The sequence below is a fragment of the Chamaea fasciata genome, unplaced genomic scaffold, assembly GCF_029207755.1.
Source record: "Chamaea fasciata isolate MVZ Bird 193981 ecotype frontalis unplaced genomic scaffold, bChaFas1.0.hap1 SCAF_1, whole genome shotgun sequence".
Classification (NCBI taxonomy): domain Eukaryota; kingdom Metazoa; phylum Chordata; class Aves; order Passeriformes; family Sylviidae; genus Chamaea; species Chamaea fasciata.
In genome coordinates, this window is record NW_027094086.1 from 86047376 (window position 1) to 86068896 (window position 21521).

A 21521-nucleotide genomic window follows, 5' to 3' on the forward strand; every position below is an offset into this window, starting at 1 on the left:
TTGCCCACTGGGTGCCCAGCTCAGGTCCCACTGTTCTGACATGATCTGTAGAGTACAAACATTTGTACCAAGTGGTTGCTTTTGTCACTAAGACAGAGGGCTGGTTTTTGAAGATGAGTTAAGCTAGAAAAACTGAGTGAAGTCAGTGCTCCACATGGACACTGAAGCCCAAATGCAGCTTTGGCTGTGTCATAGGATCTTGCAGTACCACACACTTCTAGCAGCAGAGAGAAGCATAGCAGCTGTCTGGGAGGTAACCATTCCCTTCAGGTTAAATTAAATTTATGTTGGTTTAATTTAAGACAGTTGGGAACAGTTTTCAAGATAGAATAATACAAGCCACTCCTAAAGTGAAATAATGGATGGCAATAATGCTGACATGTGGAAATAATAACAAAGATGTACTGCCCACTAAAGGTTTGTTTGTGGGGTTTTTTTTAATGAAATAGAACCAAAAGAAATTTCTGTGTGGACTATAACCAATGAGTCTTAGGCATCTTTGAGAAGAGGGAACACTATCCTCAAACTCTCTGGACAGAGTGGGAATTCTGAAGCCCAGATTATTTTTTTACTTTGCACTTCAACGCAAAAGTTGAGAAAGTTGAGGCAGGTTGACAGACACAAAGCACATGCTTTATTCACTGATTTTATTCACTGTGTAGCTGGTGACACACACCAACTTCAAGGTTAAAAGGAAAATTGTAGACAGGATGCAACTAGGCGTCCTCAGGTGGCCATCCTCTCCTGGCATCTGCTCCAGTGCAGCAGGAGATCACTATGATACCAACAACCACCCCTCAGTAAAATTATACCCTTTAATAAAGCCTGCTCAAGTTGCCTTCCAGTGATCTTTGCCTGATGGCAACACTGGCACTGGCTGGATTATGCTTGATTAAGTACAAATGTTGCACGCTAATTGGCTGATACTCCTTGTGTGCGTTTTTAATCAGGTATTACTTCTCCTATATTAAAATTACTGTTATATACTCTTTTTATGTAACATGTACTCATGGTTCTAGAAGGCATTAAGTGGAAATAATGTGAGAACTTGAGTGCTGAATTATATGAATTATAAGTTGACAGCAACCTGATGAAAAGGTAGAGGTGAAGGCAAAGAAGGATGGCTGAGGTATAGGAAGCCTTTTCCCAGGGAATATGCCATAAAAAATTCACCCATGGAAGGCTATGAGGAAAAGAGCACTGGTGAAAGAGGCTGCCACAGCAGCCCTGGAGTAATTTTATGTGAAAGGCTACAAGCAAAAAAAGCCCCCTACAAATTAGAAAACCTTTAGGACTAGGCCAGTACAACCAATTGCACTGTGCAATATTTGGATAACAAGACCCACTCTAAGCCTCATAAAAATTACATAAAAATAGTCAGTGGGATTTTGAGCATATCCTGCACTCCAAGTACACACAGAGTTCCAAACTATCCCATTCATGTGCCACACAGAAACTGATGGGAAGGTCTGAGCTCTATTTCCAAGTTTCATTGTTTGTATGATCAACCATAGGCAGGGAAGATTAAAGAGTGAGGGAACACCTAAATCTAGAAAGAACAAAGAAAAGATCAATAGATGAATGTGAGTAATTGCATCAGGTGCAAAACCACAATTAGTGACATTATAATTACTGAAATTATATTTTAATTTATGTGAGTATGCACCATAATACTTTTGACAGCCTCAAACATTGTGTGATAGCAAATAAAAGTGGGATGACAGCTCCCTAATTTGTAAAGAAGTAGAATCATAGAACCATTAAAGCTCACTTAAAGAATTTTATTCCATAAGATACAAGGACAGGAAAGGTTTCAGTGCAAAGAGAATAAGTGATAATAAATGCCCAGTAAAACCATGCATACATCTGCAGCTATTAAGACACACAGCAGCTTTTCTAAAATACAAATGTAGTACATGAAGTAACAAACCCTGCAGCAGCACCATGGAAAACTTTGGTCTGAAGGAGAGAGTGGGAAGAAGACCATTCCCTTTGGGATAGGACACACCTCGCTTTAGATACTGCAGGCATACAGGTTGCATGCTAATTGTGTCTGTGTCTTCCTCTAGTCCGCAGGGAGAAACAGGTGTCACCGGAGACGATCTTTACCATAGAGATATCCATTTAGCATGCCACGTGGTGAGATGAATCCAGGTCATTTCTCTCCCTTACCAATTTTCGTGAGAGAACTTTCCGTCTCCTGGAGAATATTTTCTCCAGCACGTCTCTCCCAGGCTGGCCCTTTAAGTGTGTGAGTGCTCTGCAGCCACAAGGCAGCGATTCTTTTCCCTTCAAAACAGCTTCGCTTTCCTCTCCCACCTCCCCTTTTTCCTCCTGGTGTTTAGGTCCTTTTTGCTAGCAGGATGGCTTTTTTTTTTCACCCCGTTGCTAGGTTGGTAGCCTAGTTTCCCAAGGAAAGGAAGCTTATGAGATCACACTGTCTGTGCAAGTGCCAGTCGGTCCCTCCTAAATAATTTTTGAGCCTGTGAACTGAGTTTGATCAAACTTGACAGGGGATAGAAGTCTCAAAGGTTTGAGCTGCCTACAAGTGCTGTGGAAGTAGGCAGGCAGAGGAGAAAAAATGCGGGGAGTGCATCCACTGCAGAAATATAACTGTATTATTAGACACCAGAGAGTCCACATCGAAGACAGTCATTACCACTGAACTCCATGGGAGATACAATTTCACAGATTCAGCAGCTCACAAGATGACTTGATTAATATGAGCATGAGCAAAATGTTCTTCTCCCCTTCTTCTAGAGCGCAAGGCTTCCAGTTGCAGAGCAGCAGGGGAGAGCTCAGAAATGACAGGCTGGTAGAGTGAATTTAGAGCTAATTGCTGCTCCTTCTCATGCCAGTTACTCGTGTGGAACTCGACTTCCCTGTGACTCCGGTGCCCCCATTTGCATGATCTGGTTCACACAAAGGACGAAATTGCACGGACTGAAGTGAGCAGAGCAAGTCCTAAATTGCCGTGGCTTGGCACAGCTCTGCTGAGGAGGGTGAAGCTGCCTTGTAATGGGCCATCGTTTCTGAGGGCAGCTCCATGAGGAGGCATCCAGCTCGTCCGGATCTGTCCTGCTGGCGTTGGTCGGCGTTGCAGTTGCTAAGGGCGGTTCATTTACCATGAGTGTGAGCTGGAACATAAGCTGAGGACCAGCAAAACTGTGCCTGGTGCGTAGGCTGGCTCTCGTTTGTTCCTGCTGCGGCTTTTCCTAGAAGTCAGCCACCCCAGGACTGCCTGACTACTGAGCCTGAACAAAATCCTCGCTGATCCTTGTTAACACTTGCTAGGGAGAAAAACAAGCTATTTGTGCAGGTGGGATTCAAAAAGAAGTGGAAATCACTCATCTTACAGGGAAAAAAAAGAAAAACGACGAACTAACCACTGCTGACATTAAAATGAAGGCTGGGGAGTTGTGCAACTTTTTGTGTTCAGTGAAATATTGATGTTTTCTTCTTCTCCTAAGCCTTCTAAGTATTGATGTGCCAGATATCTGATTCAGGTGGAGAGAGTGCAAATCACCAACACCTAAAGAAAATGGAGGGAAGGTAATTAAATAAACTTTTGATGCACAGCAAAACAGGGGGCTTGTGAGCAGCGAGTGACATGGCTAAAAATGGACTGGGATTTTGCAAGAAGGACAGGTACTGAAACCTGCCCTCAACAGCCTAGCCGACGGCACGGGGTGAAATTCACAGCCTGAAATGCCTGCAGCAAGGAGAGGGACATGAACCACACTCTCCTGCACCCAGGGCTGAATGTTTTCTGTTACGTAACAGATCTGTGAAGCAACAGGGGAGCATCCTTTACCTATTATTTGTCGTTTCAATCTGGGTGTTTTTCTTCTGATGAAAGCTAAAAGACAAAATAAAATTTTTCTAATTAATTAAGCCTATCTCCTCATGTAGCAATTTTCACAAATCTCAAAGATCTGAAAGTGCTACTCCCATTTAATGGACACTAGGAGTGAGGGTGAAGGAGATCAAGTGAAATGACGTGGCAACAGAAAAAAAACAAGCCTTGCATCATGTGTCTAGTAAAAGGGACAAGGGCACCTATTAAGCCTCAATAAAAACCAGAGCTTAGGACAATTTTCTGACATATTGGATCCTTCAATGAGGCGTTGCAAAACTAATGTGAGCAATGTTCCATGCTAACAAAATATGTTCTGGATTTTTCATCTGACAACATAATTTAAGGATTTCTTAGAATATGGGAAACAAAATGAGGCAGTGCCTTTACAGGAATCATTCCTTTGCAAAAGGCAGCTTGTGCCAGAGGACTGGAAAATTGAAAGTGTCCCAGGGGAGCACAGGAATGGATGAGACCTCTTACACTACCCAGTCAAAAATAAAATGCATTAAAAGAAGCATAAATATCAAACTGACCATTTACTGCAAAAGTTCTTGTACTTAGAGTACTACTATTGTCAGAAGTACTACTATTAGAAGTCCTGACAAAGAGAGATTATACTAGACACATGGTTTGACCCTAGAAGAGCTGTATTTGGCAGAGTTAGACCATGTACATAGCTGTATATGAAGGAAAATTACTGACAGTGTCTGCAGCAAAATAGGTGGTTTAAGGCAGGATAAATCTGATTCAAGCAACTCCTATTACTACCAGTGATTGTTTCTTGCTTATGGTTACTAGTGGTTCTTTGGCTGGTTACTTGGATTTTTACTTTGGTTGACTGAGGTTTTGAGGTTTTAGTTTGCTGCCTTGGGGAGCATCATTTTGAACATGAAGTAGTTTCCAAATTGTTAAAGAAATTGGTGGTATTAAAGTGTTATTAAAGGATGCACTGCCCATCCACTCTTGAGGCTGCCTCCTGGAAATAAAAAACAAACCCACAAAAAAAACCCCCAAAAAACCAAGGTGTCCTGCAGCTTTGATCTTTGATGCTTGAGAGATCTACTAAGTTTTTCACAGTCCTTAATAAATTGATATAATGGGCAAGAAACCTGGAGATGCAAAACACAATGCACACACAAAGCTCTTTGTATTTCAGTGGCATGAACCTGGAGTTCCTATTGGGATAACATTCCTGTCTGAGGTAAAACTGAGCATTCAAAATTCTTACCTAGGCAGAATGCACATTGACTTCAGGGGATAGCTTTTCCCAGAGAATGGCTGTGTAAAGAAGGCCAGGACTAGTTGTTTGTCCCCTGCAGCAATGTTGTTTCTCTGAAGAGACTTCCAGCACCTGTGAGCAGGGATTTATTACTGCTGGTGAATACCAGCACTCAGGTGTTGGTCAGTCTCACCTTGACCTTCAGGAGGCTGTTTCCATCTTTTCTTCATATCAGCTTTGGAGATAAGCAAACAAAGAGACAAAATAAAACAAACAATACAGCCTAAAAAGCTAAGTCACAAGCCACAGTCTGGGTTTCTGAGAATTTGATCCATTTAAACCTGTTTCTTCAGTACCTCCTGAAAGGCAAATTCTGTGCCAGCACAGTCTGCCCATTTGTTAGCAAACTCATAGTTCAGGAATATGGGGCTTGAAGCAAAATCTTCAAACACAGACCCACCATGGGGATTTGAAGGGAAAGGAACAGCCAGTAACTCACCAGTAATAATGCTGTTGTCACTCTCCCACATCATCTCCAGTTTCTCTTCTCACTGGTGGAACTGGGCAGCAGAAGGTCCTCAGCCCAAAGCAAATGAAACCCTGCCCTGCACTACCATTGCAATGGGCCCTGGGTTGAATCTGTCCCAGCTCAAGAGAGGCACCAGCCAGCTGGAAGCACATTTGCCAACAGTGCAATTGATCTTCAGCTGCCTTTAGCCTAGAGAAACTCTTTCAGACATCTAAAATCGCATCTGATTTCATAACAGACTCCTCTGCAATCCCCACCACTTTGCCTGCTCTCAACCCTGCCCAAAAAAAACCCCAAAACCTAAACCAAAAAAAGCCCACCCAAACCCACTCGTGGTGAAGAATGAAGTGGCTTGGAAGAATAAGCTGGTTTGACACCTCCTCCTGCAAGTCCTGCCAGCCAACTCCTGCAACAGCCTTGCTCTGCGGCACACTGTAAGCAGGATCTGCAACTAAGGCAGGGGAGAGGGGAAAAGTGGAGGAGGAAGGGGGGGAAGGCACAGAGGCTGCTCACATAGAAAGCCAGGGCTATTCCTGCTGCCCACCCTGGAGACACCACCTCTACATCAGGCAGGAGTATCAGAGGGAGAATCTGGCTTTCTGGATTTAACAAGCTCACTTTTCCTTTAATTGGGGCCCTCAGGCACTACTGTAGTCCACCTAATGGCACTAATCATTAATGAATCAGCTTGATGAATAGAAAGGCTGAACTGTTCTCTCTCTCCTTAGGTTGTCAGCCCTTCACAGAACTTACTGGGTTTCACTGGGCAGGACAGCAACAACACAGATTTTAAAAGGACCCTGGAGAGGAAGAGGACTGGAAGAACCACTGATCCATTCATCCCTAGACTGTGCAAATGAGCCAAGGACCGACATGAACTGGCTGCTTCCTCTGAAATGTAGATATAGCCACCAAAAAGTCCTGTCAGAGATGGATACTGCACCTTACTTTCATACCATGCCTCCTTGCTCCCTCCATAAGCACCAACCAGTTTGCCCCCACTATGACTCAGATTTTTCCTCAGTTTTATGTGTCCTGGCTCAAGCTTTTGCTCCCAGCACAGGCCCACTCCATCTCCCTGTTACAGCCTTTGAACAGATGGGGAAAGGCCTTTTTTTTTTTTTTTCTTTTCCCCCTTAAAGCAAAAATAATCGATCGCTACCACCTCAGCTCAGCGCTGGCAGGGTCTCCCCGTGTCGGAGGGCAGCCAGAGCCGGGGAAAGGTGCAGCCCTCCCTGTAGGGCTCTGCCAGGCTGCTAAAAGGGAGAGGGAGGCAGCAGGAGAGCAGCCGCAGGCCAAGCACGGGTGCATCCAGCGCTGCCGGGGAAGGAGCCAGCGCTCTGCAGCCCTCCGGGGACTGCGGGGCTGCGGTTGCTCAGTCGGAGCTGGGGATAGGAATTAGGGCAGGCAGAGCCGCAATGGCTGCAACCCTTCCTGATTATCCAGCCAGCTAGAAATGCACTGGCTTGTCTTTTGTTTCACCTGCGGGTTTTTCCCCTGTTGGTCAGCATTTATGTTTGTTTGGGGGTTTTTTTTTGTTTGGTTTTGGGTTTGGGTTTGGGGTTTTTTTTGTTGTTGTTTTTTTTTTTTTTTTCCCCCCTTTATGCGTGCTTGTGTGTGCATTTTCTTTTAAGCAGGGGATAATTTTACTGTGGTCACTGTCAAGGTTTAAACACTTTTCGGTTGCGTTTTTCCCCTCTCCAGTTCACCAGCTCACGTTTGCCCGGGAGTTAAGAAGGGATGTTAGAGGCTTGAACCTCTTCCAGCTCCTGCTACAGCAGCCGCTGCCTAGGGCAGTGGAACCAGCCTGGCAAGAGACAGCCCAGCCTTTCCCGCAGCCTTTACAAACCCTACAGGTGCAAGGCGGCAGGAGGCAAGCCCAGTACACTCAGTCCCTTTCTGGGACTTGGCGGAGGGCTCGTGTTTCCTTGGCCACACAACATGGCAAGGCAGAGCAGCCATCCATCCCTGTGGTCGAGAAAATTAAATACATACAATCGACCATTGCACTCAGGCTTCAGAAATGGCCCTTGAAAGGGGCAGAAAAAGGAACAACCAATGCCTTGAGCACTGAGGGGCTGTTATAAAATGAACGGGCGGAAGGGAAGGGAGAATTTGTTGGTTGCTCGCGCTCCCCGAAAAAAAACACGGAGCTGCCGGCGGGAAGGGCTTCCCTTGCCAGTTTGTCCAGGGGGAGCTGAGCCGGCGGGACCGGGGTCTGCGGCCATCCCTGCCGCCTGTGCGGGAAATTGCGGGGTGCAGTGCAGGTCAGTGCATCCCGGCTAGCTCGGCAGGCCCATGGCCGGCCTGTGCCCCGGGAGTGAGCGCCCGACAATTATTAGCCCCAAACAGGAGAGTCCAGGGGGAGGAAAGAGGCCCGGGAACGACCACTGGCCACCCTCCTCACCCGCTCGGCTGTTTTTTCACTGGTTTGCCACCGTTTATTATCCTCCTCAACGGAGGGTTAATTGGGGGATGTGCTAATTACGGAGAGATTATTCATTAGTAATTGAACTTCACACGAAGATAACTGGGGTCCGCTAACGAGCTGGAAATCGCCCCCTTATTTTAGGGCGTTTCAGCTTTCTTCTGTGGGGTGAGGGAAAGCTGCTAGGCTCCCTTCCATCGTCCTCTGACGGGCGGGCACCGTCCAGCAGCCGGGAAGGCGTGGGCGGCGGCGGGGATGCCGGCGGCGGGAGGGACCGGGGCCCGGGCACCCCGGGGCGGAGCGGGGCGCGTTGCCGGCCGCCGGCGGGGGTCCCCGGGGCCCAGCCGGCTCAGGCAGCAGGCTGCGGAGCCCCTCGCACCCCAGCAAGGACTCCCTCTCCTCTCTCTCCTCGGCATCTGGCATTTCGTGCTACAGGAAACCGTAACAGCGGCGCCTGACCTCATGAATACAGAGATGTGCACAGAAAAATCAATTTAGGTCTAGATCCTCTGTGGGGAGGGAAAATAACCTAAACCATTTAAACAAAGCTCTGCTCTCCAGGGTTTTTCTTTTTCTTTGGTGGTGGTGGGGATTGAGTCTAGAGGGAGGCCAAAGTAAAACGAAATTCAAGCAGACCTGTGTCTGCCGAAGCGAGACTGAGCTCTGCAAAGCCCCCCCAACACACGCATAATGTATTTTATCATTAAAAAATCAACATTGCTTCCAGTGGTAAAGGCGCCTGGCTCCAGTTCCTGAGCACATTCGTTGCTGGGATTCAATCCGTTTGGGAAATGCAGATTGGCTTGCGACCCACTGTTTGATTTATGAACTGTTACATTTGCTATTGCTTACACATTACATTGCGGACCTTGGGAAAGGAGGGAGCAGGGAGAGGGGGCGAAGGAGAGACTCTGCCACCCTACACATTGGCAAAGGAGAGCTATCGCACAGGCAACGACTCCCCAGCAGAATAAATCACCTCGCACCAATACGTGGTCTCTACCTGCCCATCACCCACCCACTCACCCACCCACCCCCGATCGCCAGCTGGGCTCTCCTCTTATAAGTAAAAAGGACGTGTTTACTCTTTGATGCGTATTTCTTTATAAAGGCATCAGGCGTCTATAAATAGCCGAGGTTAGAGCAGCTTCTGCTGCGAAATCAATACCCCGTCCCCCCTTCCCCTCTCTCCTTGGGCTGAGCTGCCTTATTAATTATGAAAGGACTTCTCTGCGCCCCGGCTCCGGCTCCGCAGCCTCCTCCTTAATGGTGGTTACTGCCTTCCCTGCGCCGGGGCTCGGCAGCGCTCCGCGCCCGCGGGAGAGCCGCGCCACCGCCCCCGCCGCTGCGCGGGGCTCCCTGCGCCGGTCCCGGGCGGCCGGGAAGCGGGGGAGCTGCGGTTCGCGGCTTCGGGAGGAGGAGGAGGAGGGTAGGAGGATTTACAGCATATTTTGAAGGAGGAGAAAAAAAGGAAGGAAAAAAAAAAAAGAGAGAGAGAGAGAGAAGGGCTTCGACTAAGCGATTCAGGCGCCCTGTCCTTGTTTGAACTGAAATTGCCGTGTTCGTCAAGGGATGGGTTCAAGATTTAGACTTCCTTGCCTTAAATGCCCTGTCCTTTTCAAGATACTCTAGGCATATTTTATAAAAAGGACGACACCCTCATTTCAAACAATAATTTTTATTTTATACTTCTGTCTATACTTTGTAGCAAATCTTTTTTTGTTATTTTTTGCTGAATTGACTTTATAATAAACTTTTGTTTAAATTACATTTTTCTTCTCTTTTAAAATCAAAGCTCTTTTTTCCTTTTTCAAAATCATTTTGCTGTTGTTATTTTTTTCCTTTAGGTTTACATTTAAGCCCCCTTTTTGTGATCTCTACGGTTGGATATTCAGATATTTTACTGTTATGTGTGACATCTAAACAAAGAGGAGGAAAAAATTAAAGGCAGTGAATTCGGAAAGATGCCTTCGAACAGCAAGTAAAGGTAAACTCTCAAAGATGTTAGCAGCATTCCTTCATTCCTCCAGGCATTCAGATACATTTTTCTTTCTCCTGCTCCTTCCTTCCTTAGCTGTTCGTTTCCCTCTCTTTCTCTCCCTCTCTCGCTCTCTTTTCTCCTCGAGGAAAAATGTTCTTTTTTATTTATTTTTAAATTTTTTTCCCAGTGGAATGACCAAAAAAAAACCCCAAGCGACTGTGGAGGAAAGATGAGAGATTGTGAATTATTCACCATATGCTTCACACGTGGACATCTACCTTGGATTTCTCGCCAGTGCCTTTTCCTGTCTGCGGTTTTTGTTCTCGCCTCGCACACTGCCACATTTTTAGCGGAGCCCGTGGCTCGCCGGGAGGTACCCGGCCGGTTACAGCCTTAGCAGTAGGTGGCCCAGAGCCGTTCCTGAGATTGCGTTTGCACAACGAGGGCTCGAGTTTGTTTCTTTATATTTTTTTTTTTCTATTTTTGTTCCAAGCGATAGTAAAGCTGAGGTCCGATTTGGGCTGCGCGCCGCTGCCTGTTTGGTAAGATTTGGCAAATAAAACACACACCAAAAAGAAAAAAAAAAAAAAAAAAGAAAAAAAAAGAAAAAAAAAAGAATAAAAAAAGAAAAGAAAAAAAAAAAAAAAAAAAAGGAGAACGCTTCCACAGTCCTACATGGGTGTTTCACCATCATCAGCCACCACCACCACTATCATCATCATCATCAACCACAGAAAAGCACAACGTCCCCAAAGCAACGGATGGACACTTCCTCTATAGATCCAGCACATGGAGAGGGTGTGGGTGTGAGTGTGCTCGCCGCCCTAGAAAGGCAGCCAGGTCACTAGGGCGGCCCACAGAGCCGCCAGGAGCAGGGGCAAGGCCGGCGAGAGCAGGGACGGTGCCGCGCCGCTGCCGCCTCCGCACAGTTCAAATAAGCTGCCTTGGAAATCGAGGTTTTTGGATTCCCGTCTCAATTTCTCCCAGAGGTCTGTCGCTCCTTCCTGGCAATCGGTGAGCGCTGTGAGGGTGCAGGCGTGGAAATCATCCCAGTACCTGCAGGGGGGGAGAGCAACGGCGTCAAAACAGGAACGCGCCCACCTTCCCGGGGAGGGGGCCCGCCCCTCGGGCCCGCCGCCCCCTCCTCCCGCCGCCGGGGCCGGGCCGAGCCGGGCGTGCCTAAAAAGGAGGCTGGGCCGGCGGGGAGGAGCCGCCGGCTGAGGTTTCGGGGGTCCCCTCCATTCCCAACCCCGCCTTCGGCACCAGCCCGGTCAGGGCGCTGCAAAAATTGTTCTGCTGGATCTCTGGCAGAGCGGTCTTTGCCTGACGGGGAGGAGGGGACGTGCCCCCGTCGGCTGTCAGGTGTCAGCCCAGGAGTCCGCGGGCTCGTGCCGAGGGTTTCTCGTCCCCGGTGGGAGCGGGCAGTGGGGGTGGGACAGGCATCCTTTCGGGTGCTCTGTATGGAATCCCTCCCTCTAGCGGGGGGGATTCCCTGGGGCGGGAAAAGTCTCTTATTCAGGAAAAGGTCAGGGAGGAAGAGTAGGAGAAACAGGAAGGGTAGGAGAAGGAAGAGGGAGCATCTTCCGCTTCTGGGCGCCTCGCACCGACCCGCTGCAGGGCAGTGAGAGGGACCCCTGATCCCTCTCGGATATCTCGGATCTCTGTCTCAGGTCTCCCTGATGACCAGGGTTCTATAGGCAGCGAAGAGATTCGCTTTCCTCGCATAATTTCCAGCTATTCGGACAAGCTGGTTTTTTTCCAATTCCTTTCTTCATGGGGTCTGGACCGGCGTTTGCCGCCGGGGCAGGCACCAGTCGTCCCATGGACCACATAGGGAGGGCACTGGAAGATCTTTCCTCTCCATGTCTGGGTTATGGGAAATCACCCCAAATCTGCCCTCTGCCTTCTATTTCCCCCACGCCTCAAGGCAGACTGGGTCTTGATTTTCTAACTTTTTTCTTTTTTTTTTTTTTCTTTTTTTTTTCCCTAAAGTGGTCCTACTGCCTCTAATTTATGAGCACTCTAAGCCGGTTGCAGACTCCCAATGTTTGCTACATTTGTAATAAATAATGAGATACTGAGAAGCCAGAGTCTGAGAGTGTGCCTCTCCTGCAGTATTTCTGCTGTAATTGCATCTCCCAAAGGAAAATTAAATCTTTCACCATCTTCTTTCAATACACATCCCGGCACAGGGCAAAGGCAATCGGATGGTAAGAGGTGGTCGGGAAAAGGTTCTTTCTTGGAAGAGTTACTTTTTAGAGATCAGGACCACATCTGATCTGGCACTCGAGGGCAAAACATATCATATCAGGATGCTGCTGCCCTTGGATATTTATTTCTGTTGCAGGACACAAAGTAAACCGCAGCCCTTCATTTACTGGGAGGTGCCAGCCTTTTTGGGTGTTTGACTCAGAAATGTCTAGGTAGGACGAGATGAGTGTTACAGAATCTCTTCACACTTTTCCTTTTCCTTTTCCCCTTTCCTTTCCTTTCCTTTCCTTTCCTTTCCTTTCCTTTCCTTTCCTTTCCTTTCCTTTCCTTTCCTTTCCTTTCCTTTCCTTTCCTTTCCTTTCCTTTCCTTTCCTTTCCTTTCCTTTCCTTTCCTTTCCTTTCCTTTCCTTTCCTTTCCTTTCCTTTCTTTCCTTTCCTTTCCTTTCCTTTCCTTTCCTTTCCTCCTTCCTATTTCATGTTTTTTGTTTCCTGATTTTTGCGGAGCAAAATTAAAACCCAGAACTATACCGAACTTATTTATGTCTAAAGATATTATCTCGTTTCTAAATATGATTTTCTTTTTTGTTGGCTTTTTTTTGGGGTTGGGTTTTTTTTTTTAAACGGGGGGATTGTGCACCGAAAACAGGGAAAACACTCTGTGCTGCAATCGATTTATTTTTCCTTGTGTGTGTGTATGTGCGGTTTGGTTTTGGGTGGTTTTTTTGTTTTGTGGCGGTTTGGGGTTTTTTTTATTTTTATTTTTTTTTTACCTCCCAGACATATCCAAAATGCTCGTCTCTTCCTCTCTGTTTCGGACACGATTTTGCAAGGCGAGCACTTTTTTCCCTTAAATATTTTTATTGTTTTTGTTTATTACTATTATTATTACTATTACTATTATTACTATTATTCCCCTTTATCGTTGCCCTTTCCTTTTTTGTCCCTTCTGTGCCAGGAGCTGGACCAAACTGGGAGAAAATGGGCTTTCCCAGGGGGGCATGGAGGTGGCTGAAGAGCGGTGGCGCTGGGACGGCAGCCTCTCTGCCGCGGGGCTATTCATGGAATGACTGTGCTCTTCCCTTTTTAATTATGATTTGTTTTCCGAGGAGCCGCCTCCCCAGCGCCGGCTGTGCCCGGCCCGGGTGGGCAGCCTCGGGGGGAGCCCGGAGCCTGCCGGTGATTGTGTGTCCCACAGGCAGCAATAAGGAAAGGGATAACGATCCCCGTGCAGCTAATGCCAGCACCCCAGTGCAGACCGGGGGAAGGGAAAGAATACGAAAAAGGAGCTAAGTAGGGAAGGGGAAAAAAAAACAAAAAACAAAAACAACAAAACCCAAAAAAACTCAAACCAAAACCCCAAAAAACCCCAAACCCATCAAGAAAACAAATCAGAAAAAACAACAACAACAACAACAACAAAACACCTCAGATTCACGGAGGAAAAAAAACCCCAACAACAACAACAACAAAAAAGACATTGTAAAAATTCCCTCCAGACTTCGCTGTTCCCCAAGCCCGGCCTGTCCCCGTGGCAGTGAGCTTGGTGGGACCCCTGGAGCGGAGAATCCAACCCCAAAGCGTAACCCCCGCATTACTTGTGTTCATTCCCTCCTTCCCGCCACCATCCAGCCTCGCCCCCCTTTCCCGGCCCCAGGTGACCCCCATTCTCCCCGCGCGGCCCCGAAGGAGAAAGGAAAGACCTACGCGCAGATCGTTTGAAGATTTCTCTTGTCGTCCAGGTCCTGCGGGTAGTTGGCCATGTTATCGCCCAGCCGCAGCAAACAATCCGAGAAGCCCCTAAAGACCGCATCGCACCGCCCCGCCGCTCTCACCGCCTGCACCAGGTACGCTGCGGGGGCAGGGGCACAGGTCAGCACCGCCGGCCCCGCCGCCCCCGGATCGCCTCTTCCCTCCTCCTCCCCCCGCCCGCCCCCAGCCCTTGCTAAAGGCGCGACCTGAGGCAGGAGAGGGGCGGTGGGACCTAGCTAGGCTCGCCATCGGCCACTCGAGGAGGAGAGACAGGGGCTTTTCCCCTTTTTTAGTACCGGAGGGGATTTTAGTACCGCGGCATGATTTCACTGATTTTTTTTCCCCTCATTTCCCCCCCCCCCCCCCTTTTTTTTTTTTTTTTTGAAGGGAGAGGAGGAGGGGAGGTGAAGATGCGCTGCCTGCTTCTCCCCGGACTTGATCCTTTGTTAGAAAATTCCGCCTCGAAGCAGCAGGAGCGTTTCTCTGTACAAACGCAGGCGCATGCACACGCACACGCTCCCTATTGCCCAGGTCGCTGGGCAAACACCGTGCAAGGCGCAGCGGGAAAAAGAATTCTTTTTTTAAACAAAATCACTAGAAAGAGCTGCGCTAGAGACACGCAAAGAAGGGACAGCCAAATCACGCAGACAGCTGCAGGGGCGCCGGCCCGGCCGTGCCTGTGTTCCTGGCGAGACCGGCCGGGGTGAGCCCCGCTCCCCCAAACCCGCTGCCCACGCATCCCTTGGGATAGCTCTAGTCAAGGGTATTCGATTCAGTACAACGGGAACCAACACAAGCGCAACCGCCTGCAAACGGGGGAAGAAAATGAGTTACGGGCTCCTCCAGCGTGCTCCGAGAGGGCACGGTACGGGACGCGGTACCCGCGGCAGGGGCTGCGCCACGGCATCCCCGGGTACCCGGGCACGGCGAGGAACTGGCTCCCAGCCTCTCTCCTGCCCACGACGGGAGCTGGGGACGCCGCGGTGTCCCTGTCCCTGGGGGATGTTGCTGCGGCCAGCGGGGGCGGGAAGGGGCTTCCCCCGTCCCTTGAGGAGGAGCCCCTTGCCGCCCAGACTGCCGGGTGGAGGTCTCCTCCTGCGCTGTGTCCCCAGGGAATGGCTGTGACGGGGTGTGTGTGTGTGTTTCCTTGCCAGGTACCAGTTACAAGTTAAATGGCTGACTCTAAAAGAGACTGTTTCAACCCAAATCCTCCTCTTGCCGTTTGATTCATCGCTAACATGACTTGGTGGCCACTCCCCTCTACACACACACGCACACACACACCAGTACCAGCCACATCAAACCCCCAGCAGGCTCCAGACATTGGCTACGATAGGAAAGAGAGAGAGAGAGAGAGAGAGAGAGAGAGAGAGAGAGAGAGAGAGAGAAAGCCAGGCAAACAAATAGAGAAGAACCGAAGACCATCCCGAGGGTAAAAACATGTCCTATAAAACCCGCGCCATCCCGCTCCGGCTGCTACAGCGGAGGGGGAGTTGCCACGAATTTCTGCAAAAAAAGTGTCGGGCTGGGCTGAAATTCCGGGGTTCGAAGAGGAGCCCTGTCCCAGGCTGGGGCCAGGGTGTGGGGTTGGGAGGGTCACGTTTGGGATCAGTGGTGAGCCGAGCATCCCTCGCCCCCGAGGAGCAGCCTGGCCCTGTCTGCCCGCGCCGCCGCCTCCGCACGGGGTATCCCCAGTCCAAACCTGCCCTACACCCCGCCAATAAATTAAGAAAATTAAATAAATAAATGGAAGGCAGGAAAAAAAAAAAGGGGGAGGAAAAGCAAAAGCGGATAGACGCTGTTCTGTCTGGTTCAAAGACAACGGGATTTCTCACGAACTAGGTCGCTTGTGCCTTGCAGTTGCCGCGACCTTCCACACCCCACACCCCCCGTGCAAAGATAACAGTGTGCAGCAATGTGCAATGCAGCAGGACCGCAGAAGCCTTCCGTGACGGACCGGGCCCCCTCCCGAAACCCATTCCCCGTTCTCCCAGTCCTGCGACTGGTCCATCCCTCCTGTCCCTTCCGCGGAGATTTAGCCCACCCCGCCCCCCACTTTGGTCACCTCCCAAAATGTCAGGGATTTCGGACAGCTCCGATCTCCTATGCCTAAATAAATAAATAAATAAACACCCCCCCCGCTCCCCCCCCCTTTTTTTTTTTTTTTTTTTTTTTTTTTTTTTTTTTTTTTTTACGTCCCGGTGCATAGACATTTTGGGAACGAGCCGAGCATCCATTTCACACGAGCCTTTACCGGGGACGGGGCAAAGCCAGCGGCCCTTTGCAAACCCCACACAAACAACCAGAAGCTGATTCCGGGGGTGGGGAGGTGTGGAGGAGGTGGGGGGAAGGTTACCCGAAATACCGAAGGAGGAGCAGAGAGGAGAAAAGTCCTCCACGAGCTTCAAAGCCGTCCCCTTCCAGGGCACCGCAAAGCCACCGCACCGCCACCATCCCCGCGGTGTGCAGCAGTATTTGGGGGTAACTTTCCAAATGACTGCTCATGCTCACACCAGTCCGGGAACGGCATTTCCCAGCGACTCTAGCTGCCTTTTGAAATTTCAATAAAATCCGTCCTCGGTTGAACCAAATAAACACAAATGAAAGAAAAATCTTCCTCCTCCAAAAGAATGAACGAACACACAAACAAAAATTGCAAGGATTGAAATTGAGGATAACATCCAAAAAAACCCTTCCCCCTTCTTTCTGTGACAGTACAAAAACTGGCCTTCTGAAGAGTTCAGCCTTATTTAAAATGGAATGGTAATACGAATGTAGGGGTTTGCATCATTTAAGCACATATCCCAGAGGTCAACATTTCGTTGCACTATTTCTTCCCCTCCCCGACCCCCCCCTTTTTAGATGAGGAAGTGTTCAAGACATTTTGCCTCCCTTTCTAATTCTCCCCTCCTTTTAAAATATTTTTTTCCCCCTCTTCTTTCTTTGGTACCCATAAAATGCTGCAGAGGTTTTCTGGAGAGGAGTGTGACCGAGCAAAAGGATCTCTAAATAGCAATGCCGAGCTCTTTTTTTTTTTTTTTTTTAATTGCACTAGAACTCCTTTGCTGGAAGATATTTTCAAAGGGCTCTTCACACCTGACAGTCTAGATAATAAAAGACATGCTTTAATCCCCCTTTCCTTAAAACTCAGTTTTGGATCATGCTCGAGAACGTACATTTCCAGTAGATAGTCTTTAAAATTTGCCTATATAGGACCAAAGTGGTCATTAACTTGGAGATTGTTTAATGTCTGTAACTAAAAAAAAAAAAAAAAAAAAAAAATCCAGGAAAGAAACGTGTAAAATGAACCCGAGAGCAAATCAACAAAAGCAACCAACGAAAACCCCAAGATATTGAACAAAACCAGCAACAAGCACACAAAATACACACCGGCATGGAAAGAGACCTGTTCTATTTTAAGTAACAGCATACAGAGAATTTTTTTGGACCTGCTCGATTTTTGGCAGGTCTTCTCCAAGCACAAAATTAACGATTGGGCGGTGGGACTCAGCGATTTTTTTAAAAAGTATTTTTTATTTGTTTAATCGCCCCATTCGAGTTCGTTATTTCTTTTAATTTAGTGATGGGTTTTCTTTGGTTTTAAGATGCTCTGCAAATGGGGAAATGTTCTGGTTCCCAAAGGGAGACCTTCGCCTGTCCCCCTGATTTTCTGCAAAAAACTTTCCAGCTAGATCTCTCGCAAGACATTTTGTGCCGGTTCTTATTTCCCTGTCCCTCGGGGAGAGGAGGAGAATTTCTTAGCGCTGGAGTCACCAAATTGTAAGTGGAAGGGAACGAAGGGAATATCCGAAAACCAGATACAAACGCAACCATTCGCGGGGACCAAGAGAAAAGGAGGGAAAAGAAGAAGAGGCGGAGGGGAAATAAAAAGCGAAGTATGAGTGAGCATGCACCGCTTTGGGAAACCGAGAAACAAAAGTGGTTTACGAGAAATCAGAAACCAGCTCCCTTTCCTCCCTTGCCTTGCCAGCGTGCCGGAACGCGAAGCTGCCGCGGAGAAGGGAAGGCGGCGAGCGGAGAGCGGGGTCCCGCCGCCGCCGCCCCGCACCGCCCGGGTTATCCCGGCGCTCCGCTCCTGCATGCATCAGCCGGGCTGGGGTGCGCGCAACTTGACACGGAATTTGGCAGTCCACTTACCTATCTGTACAGCAAGGATCAGAGAAATATAACTGCCGTTCAACTTAAGTCCCATCCTACATTTAGTAAAACCATTTGCGGCTGCAGATCTTTAAATAGTTACTTTGGAGAACGTGGGGGAAAGCTGAAAAATAGACATTGCCAACAAGTTCCGAGCAGCGGAGGACTTTGCAGACAAGGGGGGGAGACAAGAGGAGAAGGAGAGGAAGAGGGAGGCAGAGGGAGAGGGCGAGGAAGGCTGGCTGGGAATGGTTCGCTCCATTAGGAGGGGGCGGAGGAAGTACAGCCTCACGCCCACCACCGGCCCTGACGTGGGGGGATGACACCGACCGGGCTTTTTTCCCCCCTTCTTATTTATATATATATATTTTAAAATAAATGTGCACCTTGGAAGAGGAGCGCCATTTATAGGCATCACAGGCTGGATTTACCCGCTCTCCCCGTGTCCCCCCGCCCCATAAATCAGCGAGAAACTCCCCCCCGCTCCCCGCGTTCCTCCGGCCCCGTGTGGTGGCGATGGGGGCGGCAGCCGGGACCGTCCCCCCGGGGCGGGAGCGCTGCGGGGGCGGGAGGGGACACACCGACACAGACACACAGGCACAGACACACAGACACGCACGCGGAGGAGCCGCCCCCCGGGGGTGGGGATAGCACGGCAGAACCCCCCCCGCCCTCGGGGCCGCCCCGTCGGGGCTGGCCGGCCCGGCCCCCGCGCTGCGCAGCGTGCAGGGGGACAGGGACGTGCGGGGGTCCCCTCCCCCTGCCCGCCCCTCCCCCACCATGACGTCACCCTCGGGCTGAGGTTTGGGGGGAGCGGGGAAGGAGGGGGGCTGGTCTCTCCCGGCCTTTTTGCCGGTGCTCAATCCCGGCGGCAGCAGCCCGGCGGTGACACCGCAGAGGGTGGCGTGGCGAAAGGGGTCACGCGTGGGACAGCCCTGGGGAGTGGCGGTGGGGCTGCCCTGCGGCTTGGGACCGTGGCACCCCGCCATCGCACCCCATCCTCTGCGGACGGGCTACAGGTGTGATGGGGCTGGGTGGAGGGCGTGGGGCCGTCTGAGGCTCCGATGAGCCCTGCCGGGGTTAAGGCTTATTCTGGGGTACCCTGTCACGCAGGCACCCTCCCGGGACCGTCCTCAAGGCCATCCCCTACAGCAGTACGGGAGGGACCTCAAGGTACCAGCATGGGCTTCTCTCAGCGCAAAGTAATCAGACAAAACCCCTACAGCCTTCTCCCGTGGCTTTTTCACTGCCCAGTTTTCTCCCCCACTTAGCTCAGCCCTGACCTTCACTACCCATCTGGAGCATCTCCGGGAGCCAAAGGGGGTCTCGTCGGAGTGAAAATTACTCTTGGCTTCCATTCCTCCCTGTTCCCCCCGGTCTGCAGTCCTGGCTGTGCCGCAGGGTCCTGGACCAGCTACCAGTCCCTCTCTTTTACAAACCACTCGTGTTAATAAACAGACCCGAATGACAGAGACACAACAGCTGCCAGGCCAGATACCCGTGACTCCCACGGGCTGCAAATGCATAAAGCCCACCTGGCAAGGAGAGGGATTGCAGGGGGTTAAATGACAGTGCAACCACGAATAAAGAAACTGGAGGGCAAGAGGGAAGGCTTCCTTGCTGAGCGCTCCATTCACAAAATAGTGCTGGTGAATGCCACTGCCTTTTTAGGTCTACCTAATGTGTGCAGTGGCAGCCTGCATGTGCAGCCCCTCAAAGCCATCATGAGCCCCCAAGCTCTGTTTCTCCAACTCAAAGGCAAGGGTAGTTTTGGGTAACTACTCTGGCCATCAGCAGAAGGGCCCTGCAGACAAAAAACACTGGCCTTCCACCTCTGTGCCTTCCCATCATTTCTTTTTGTTCCACTTTTTCTTCCTATATATAGATTTCCACCGTGGACAGGGAAAAAATTAGAGGACAGAGCTAGCTGAAAACTAATCTGAGGAATTAAAAAAAAAAAAAATAAAAAAAAGAGAAAAAAGGGTTCATTTTCAGCCAGCTCTCATAGCCAGCTCAGCACATGGACACATGGTACTGAATGAAGTGCAAGGCACAGGCCGTGGGGCTGTGTCCCCTGGCAACTTGCCCTTCCATTCAGTCCACCATAAAGCTGCAGCCCAGAGTAGGGTTGTCTTTTACACCCTCCTGAAGTCATTGGCAGTGTCAAGGAGATGAAGGCTAAGCTTTGCACTGTGCACAAAGTTCTCCTTCAAAGTAGCTAAAGTTTTAAGATGAAGCTAAGGCAAAACCATTTTACCCAGCTCTTTGCTGCCGTGGTGATGAGGGATTTTATAACGCATAAGAGAGATTGAAGCAGTTATCAAAATGTTGAGCCCTGTCCTTTTCCCTAGAGAGATGGGTTAGATAGCCCAAAAGACTTTTTTATATATCATAGTTTGTGCATTATCAGGATAAAAAAGGAAGAGTATGAAAGGAGTGTGGGTTGAGGTACATGGGCGTAAACTTTGGACTTATCAGTTCATGGCAGCTTGGCCATTTGTGGCTGTGTTTGCTGTTGAGAAGGACCAGATACCTTTGCAGAAGCACCAGATTCTGGAGGCTGCAGCAAGAGGAATTTTTCATTTCACTTCTCTGCCATATTGATAACTGTATTGGTTTATTATTTCTTACTGATTTTTATACAAATCTGCTATGGTTTTGTCTGCTTTTTTTTTTTTTTTTTCTTTTTTTCTTTTTTTCTTTTCTAAGGGCATAGAAGTTATAGCTTCAGCTTAAAGGGTGGGCTGGCTCCAAGAGGTTTGGGTTGAATATTACACTCTGCAAATCTGCTTTGGAATGAATTTTGGAATTTTGGGGCAGTTTCCAATGCACAATCAGGAAGAGTTTAATATCTGGCTTTTGATATGTCCATCACTGCCGAAATGACTGTAGCCTCTGGCAATCTGGCCACAAATCTCCTAAGAACAGGCATTTCTAGGGAATTTCTGGCCAAGCAACAACAAAAAGAGATTTCACGGCTAGAGGCATCAATTACAGAGGAGAAAAGGATCTGGCCAAATTCCTCTAAATGTTCTTGACTTTTGGGGCAGTCCAGATCTGTCTGAAATTCAAGCCTGACTCCAGTCTTACCACCTTCCCTGCCCCAGGAAGGGGCCCACTGCACTATAGATTCTGAACAAAAGCCAGCGGTTTCTTCCCATCTCAAATAGCAGCACTCTCAGCTCTATTGGAGCCGGGGAGCAGGATGAAGTGGGGACAGTTGTTTATCAGACTGTCCTTTTTTTTCTTTATTTTTTTCCCAACCTGGTATTAGAAGGTGTCATGTTTTAGACGGTGCTTGAATATCAGCCCATCTCTGAGAAACATCAGTCTGTGATTAAGGTGAGGAACGTCTGACGGTGCCCTGCTCAGTTCCTGTTAGGACAA

General features: G+C 49.2%; 1 protein-coding gene and 1 long non-coding RNA gene across 2 annotated transcripts; both read right to left on the reverse strand.

Annotated features, from left to right (window-relative positions):
- Nucleotides 1-561: 561 nt before the first annotated feature.
- LOC136292241 (uncharacterized) lies at nt 562-9067 on the reverse strand. The gene is made up of 3 exons (XR_010721866.1): nt 5088-9067; nt 3815-3859; nt 562-3532 (listed from the first exon to the last, which is right to left on the reverse strand). It is a non-coding gene; the product is annotated as an uncharacterized lncRNA (long non-coding RNA).
- Nucleotides 9068-9088: 21 nt separating this feature from the next.
- On the reverse strand, nt 9089-18567 carry NRN1 (neuritin 1). Its single transcript, XM_066187661.1, has 3 exons — nt 18135-18567; nt 13932-14076; nt 9089-11072 (listed from the first exon to the last, which is right to left on the reverse strand). The coding sequence occupies exons 1-3, from the start codon at nt 18187-18189 to the stop codon at nt 10841-10843; spliced, it is 432 nt and encodes a 143-aa protein (XP_066043758.1). The 5' UTR covers nt 18190-18567; the 3' UTR covers nt 9089-10840.
- Nucleotides 18568-21521: the final 2954 nt, after the last annotated feature.